This window comes from Geospiza fortis, unplaced genomic scaffold (assembly GCF_000277835.1).
Source record: "Geospiza fortis unplaced genomic scaffold, GeoFor_1.0 scaffold97, whole genome shotgun sequence".
NCBI lineage: Eukaryota > Metazoa > Chordata > Aves > Passeriformes > Thraupidae > Geospiza > Geospiza fortis.
In genome coordinates this window covers 2,070,468-2,075,965 of record NW_005054343.1, presented here as the reverse complement: position 1 = coordinate 2,075,965, position 5,498 = coordinate 2,070,468, and the positions used below count along the sequence as shown (strand labels likewise).

The 5,498-nt window shown below is 47.4% G+C and overlaps 2 protein-coding genes across 3 annotated transcripts in view; both read left to right on the top strand.

Annotated features, from left to right (window-relative positions):
- The window catches only part of MBTPS1 (membrane bound transcription factor peptidase, site 1), a 22,601-nt gene extending 19,588 nt beyond the window's left edge, over positions 1-3,013 (top strand). Inside the window, exons 20-22 of one of the 2 annotated variants that reach the window (XM_031058419.1) lie at positions 277-409; positions 1,075-1,205; positions 2,212-3,013. In XM_031058419.1, coding sequence (XP_030914279.1) covers positions 277-409; positions 1,075-1,205; positions 2,212-2,408 — 461 coding nt within the window. In that variant the 3' untranslated portion in view covers positions 2,409-3,013. The remainder of the gene's footprint in view (positions 1-276; positions 410-1,074; positions 1,206-2,211) is intronic. The other variant, XM_005422731.3, reaches the window with a different exon arrangement.
- An 875-nt stretch (positions 3,014-3,888) lies between these two features.
- The window catches only part of SLC38A8 (solute carrier family 38 member 8), a 6,200-nt gene continuing 4,590 nt past the window's right edge, over positions 3,889-5,498 (top strand). The window contains exons 1-2 of the mRNA XM_014307730.2: positions 3,889-3,956; positions 4,517-4,568. Of these exons, the coding sequence (XP_014163205.1) occupies positions 3,889-3,956; positions 4,517-4,568 (120 nt within the window). The remainder of the gene's footprint in view (positions 3,957-4,516; positions 4,569-5,498) is intronic.

The window sequence follows — 5,498 nt, the reverse complement described above, 5'->3', positions numbered from 1 at the left end:
TGGTTCTGTAGGGGAGGCATTCTATTTACTAGCTACCAAGCATTATAAAGCATTCAGTCTTATCTCACATGTTGCCAGAAAAACTTGGATTAACTGCTGTGGGTAGGTGCAGACTCTTACTGTGAGGTACCCTTAGATTAATTCTGATATTTAGCTGTGAGTCCTTATTACTGTAAACATCTCCTGGGTTTACAGCAGCACTGTTTAGCTCAGGGTCAGTGTTGGTAACTTCTATCTTGCCTGTCTGTGGGTAAGTCAGTCTCTCTCTGCTGTGAGTTGCAGGTAACCATTTGCATCGATACTCAAAGGTGCTCGAGGCTCATTTGGGAGACCCTAAACCCCGGTCCCTTCCTGCTTGTCCTCACCTGTCCTGGGCCAAACCACAGCCTTTGAATGAAACTGCCCCCAGGTTAGTATATGTCTTTCTTATACAAGAAGTCTCACTTTTGTGTTCAGCTGAAAAATAATTTGTCCTATCTACTTTTGAAAGGGACAGCTGTAATGCCTTTTCCTAGAAAAATACCAGATTGCAAAGAGGAAATAATGATTAATTCCTCTTCAGTGAATAACTCTGACTCACCTAATAGCTACACTATGAAACTCAGGGATTTTAAAAATAACTTCAAAAGTCACTGTTGTGATTGAGCAATTCCAACTTCGAGTGAACAGTCTTGATGAAACCCATCGTCATTGTGTGCCTTGGAAAGAGTTTTCTGGAGCGTCTTCTTGGACAGCTCTCCTGGTGCTGCCTTCTCTTGTGCCATTTGTCAGTCCCTTGAAGGGAAGTGCTCAGCACACAGTCCTTGTTTGTCTGCTGGTGGTTACTTTTGGAAGTCTCTGTGCAAGAAAGAGAGTTGTTTGTAAATAGTTGCTACTCTAGGTTGTGTCCATTTGATGTTTGAATTTAAATTTGGAGGCCTGCAAACTGCAGAACCTAAAGAATGGACCGGGTCATCATTTGGGTCCAGACTAGTGAGTTATACATAGGTTGTCACTTTCTCTATATGTTCCTACAAGATTCCTTGCATTAATGAGGTAAATGGGCAGACACCTCTGTCTTTTAATTTCTTCTAGCAACCTTTGGAAACATCAAAAATTACTGTCAATTGACCTTGATAAAGTGGCACTGCCCAGTTTTCGACAGAACCGACCCCAAGTGAGACCACTGTCCCCTGGAGAGAGTGGAGCCTGGGACATTCCTGGAGGTAAATATTGAAAGGTTTGAAAATTGCTGTTTTGGTTTTGCTTTTTGCATAAGCTTCGAAAAAATCCAAAACAGTGCAGCCATATGAGAGGCCACTGTTTATTTTCAGCTATGAAAACCATGCATATAATAGTATGGCTGTGTTATTAAAAGCTGTCTGGTGAAGATTCTTTTTGTATGTGAATAGTTTGTTCAGTAGAAAGTGTGCATGACATACTGGGAGGAAGATCTTGGTGGGTGCATTTTGATAGTTGAGGTTTGTTTGGATGCTGTTCAGTCAGATGGGTCAGCAGCAGCCCCTGTCCTTGGGAGCAGTGGGACCATATCCAATGCTAATTAAAATTCCTTCAGTGAGTGCACAAAAGCAGAATCCAGAAGAGTTTGTCAGAATGGTGCCTTGGGCAAACTGTTACCCTAAGAAATTATGTCTAGCACTCAGAACAGCTTTCAGGTGGGCAGCTCTCCTTCACAAGATTGGCATTGCAGGCTGAGCTGGAAGCAGTTGGAAAGCCTCATATGTGCTCTTTTCCCAGTCTGAGCTGCTAGACCAGAGACACCTGTAGAAATGAAGGGTTTGTTTCTACAGCTCATCCTCGCTGTATGCACAGTCTCTGGAGCAAGCAAGCATGAAATCACTTTCCTCGTTCCATCAGGATTTGAATTACAGCAATTACTTAGTAGTAAGATTATGGTCAAGTGTCTCCATCTCTCCTCTAATGCAAAACAGAAGACTGTTGTTAAAGGGGAAATCTGGGCTATGCTTTCATGTGCCCAAATAGGTCAAGGTGGAAATGCTGGTGCTTTCCTGTAATGTTAGCATCCCATCTGATTTTCACTAATCAGTCTGCAGCTGTTAATCTTCCTGTCTGAAGTGTAATCTGATTAATGGCTGCCTGGGCTTTGAACAAGAGTTAGGGGCAGATCCTTCTGCTAGATGGCATTAGCACCACAAAGCCATCGTGGCTCACGTGGTGACTGCTGCCTTCCAAACCACTTTGCCTCTCTAGGTATAATGCCGGGCCGGTACAACCAGGACGTGGGACAGACCATTCCTGTCTTTGCCTTTCTCGGTGCCATGGTGGTCCTGGCCTTCTTTGTGGTGCAGATCAACAAAGCCAAGAGCAGGCCAAAGAGACGGAAACCGCGCGTGAAGCGGCCGCAACTGATGCAGCAGGTTCATCCACCAAAGACACCTTCAGTGTGAAAGCTCTGCCTTGCCAAAGATGACCTCCTGTGGCTGCTTGCTTTCCAGGGCCATGGATTGCTCCCAGTGGAGGTGCAGTGAGCGTGCACCTGACATCATCTCATAGTCTTTGGTTTGTGGAGAGAAAAAAAGAACCTCAGCTGATCATGTGTACATAAAACTGCAGCTTTAAGCAGCTGAAGCCACCAAAGACTTGAATACTGTCGAAATGGCTGCTTAGTCACTACATATCCCAAGAGGGGGAAAATGGACCTTTTTTTTAAGCTGACCAAACTAAAATTTATTTGTTTAGAGGCTATTTTCTATATTTATTGTTGGGGAGGGCGGGGGAAAAGTCACTTTAAGGACCTCTGCTAAGGAAAAACAAGTGCATTTTTTTGGATGGAATGCAATTTTCTAGAATGGTTCTATGCTGAAGAGTATAATGTGCACCATTAAAGGAAGAAGGGACTGAGAGAGACCAGTACAAATCAGTGAGGCATACTCCTGCAGTTTATTTTTATAAAGCCAACTACCATGATGTTTTGTAATTTTTGGTCACGATTTCACCGTTGTTGGTGAAGCAGATTTTTCAATAAATATGTTATCTATATGAAGCAAAGACAGCATGCTAAGTGGCTCTTCTTTCCACTTGCAAAGAGCGCAAATTTCTGGGTAGAGAAGATTTTCATGTCACCTCTCTTCCCACTATATCTTTGTCCTTACCAGCGGTATCCCAAGTTGCAGACTTTCCTTTGGAGCACTAACTGGGCAGTCATACAAACAGTGCTTGCTCTGAGTGAGCACAGAGTTCTGGAAACCTTCAAAACTCTGCAGCACATAAGGAGAGAGCTTTCAAAGAGCTGTACAGAAAACTGTCATGGGAATGGCACCTAACAACACTGTGTGGTGTCACAGAGATGAAAACCTAGTCTCCTTTGGTTTGTCCTGCTTGAAAGCCTGTGAATTGTCACTGGCTTAAATAAGGATGCAGGCACAAGTTTCCCCTGTTAGTGCAGTGCCAGTTAATGTTGCCATAATTGAAATAGCTTCTCTTTTCTAGTGAAGCTGTCAGCTTCTCCCTGCCAACTGCTTTCATCATTGATCTAGATGAGCACCTTTTCCTAGGAGCCAGGAGCTGGTGCCTGCCTGTATTTGTGAATGGAATGGCAGCCTGGGCAGGTAAGCAGTGTGCACTGGTGAATGTTCCTGGGTGAGGTTGTGGGCAGCTCTGGGCATGGCTGGAGAAGGAGGAGGCAGGGACAGCCCTGCTGGGCAGTCTGGCTGCACCCATCCTCTTAGGGCCTACCAGCAGGGATGGGGGTGGGCTGTGGGAAGTGCACTGCAGCAGAGAACTTTGCTCCATGGAGCATGGATAGGGTTTGTGAGTGTCCTGCAAAAAAGGTTGGGCAAATCAATTTTCCTTAACTTGAAGAGTGGTTGCCTTTTTGCAGCACTTCTCTTCTGGAGGATGCCCTGGGAGAGGCAACATTCTGTCGCCATGGCAGAGAAGGCACTGAGCTTTTGCTTTGGAGCTGTTAGTGGAAGCTTGTTAGGGCTGAGGAGATGGTAGGTACCAGGGCTGGGCTGTTTGTGCCATCCCAGAGGGGCTGGAGCCTCTTGCTCCTCCCTTTCTGAACACAGATCCATAATGATAGGGAGAGGGTTTTCAGCATCTCAGCTGTGACATATGGGTGAGGACCATCACAGGACCAGCCAGCAGCAGCTGTGCAACTCATCCAGCTTGTAAATAATCAGTAAAGGTGTGAAATCCCAAGGGCAAACCCTCAGAAGGGATTTCAGGTAGCAAAGCATAATTGTGATGTTTTTATTTGTATGAAACAAGGACTGTCCATTTGCATTTTTGTACCTTCAACAGTCTTCAAAGATAATAATGTGGAAAACATTAACAGCCCTTTTTCCACCTGCCACGGGGGCCCAGCAGCAGATAAAGCTGCCAACCCACAGGGACCCTCAGGTTATGGCTTGCAGCCCAGGGGCTGGAGCACCTAGATAAATGGGAGAAAAGGAAGAAATTATAAGGGATGGAGCCCAGAGCCACTGAGCAAAGAAGCTGTCTGGGGCTGCTGTGTTGGTGTGGCAGATGAGCTGCACCTCTCTGGTTTTAGCTGCACCTCTTCCATCAGAGGGAGACTGGAAAGCTTTGGTGCCACTTCTCAGGTCGGTGCTAATGAGGAGACTTGCTCCTCATCACAGCACTAATGAGAGATTAGAGCTCCATTGCAGCCTTGAAACCAGAATCAAGCTGTATCAAAGCACCAGTCCGAATTAAGAGCCTTTCCCAGTGGCTGGTATTTTACAGCCCAATGGCCAATTTCTAAGCCGTAGAGGCCAATTATTTCCGAAGCCTTTGGTGTGCAGCTAATGAAGGCTTGGAAGGACCCTTCTAAGTGTTTATAAGCCCTGTAGGCGGCAGAGATGTAATGGAGGTGGCAGGCACAATTAGCCATCCATAATTCCTCCTAGCAGCTGATTAAAGTCTCTTTATCCGTCTTACCAAGATCAGAAGGGCACATGTTTGGGAAATCAAAAATGCATTAGGGGCCGTCAGCCAAGGCCAGGGCCTGTGTGCTGAGCCCTGGGGCAGTGGCATGGGGCAGGAGTGGCACAGAGCTGCTGTGTGTCCCCCACTGGGGAATGGGCGCCTCATTCCTGTGGGGTGCAGCCTCCTCCGTGCAGTCCTCTGCAGCATCAGTCACCCATCCTGTTAATCCTGGCATCCCCTTTGCCTGTGTGCAGCAAGCAGTGGGATGGGATGGCTCCTCTCCCAAGTCTCCCAGTGCAGGAAAGCACCAGTGGGCTTTTAGCTGTTTGGGAGACTCACAGGGGTGCTGGCCTCATCCTGCACCCAGCGAGCTATGAGGGGTGTGAGCTGCAGCTGCCTTCCTTCACCCTTCCCGGGGCACTCCCTAATGCCCCTTGGTGGCAGTTTCACGCCTGGGTGAACACAGCAGGATGAGAGTGGCCTCAGTCCGCCCAGCCCTGTGGTGATGATTTCGGGGATAGTGAGAGCACGAGTCCTGGGCGGCTGTGCTCCGTCGGAGCGCTCTGAGGGCCGGGGTGCCGCGCCGGGCTGTGAGGGGGACGGGG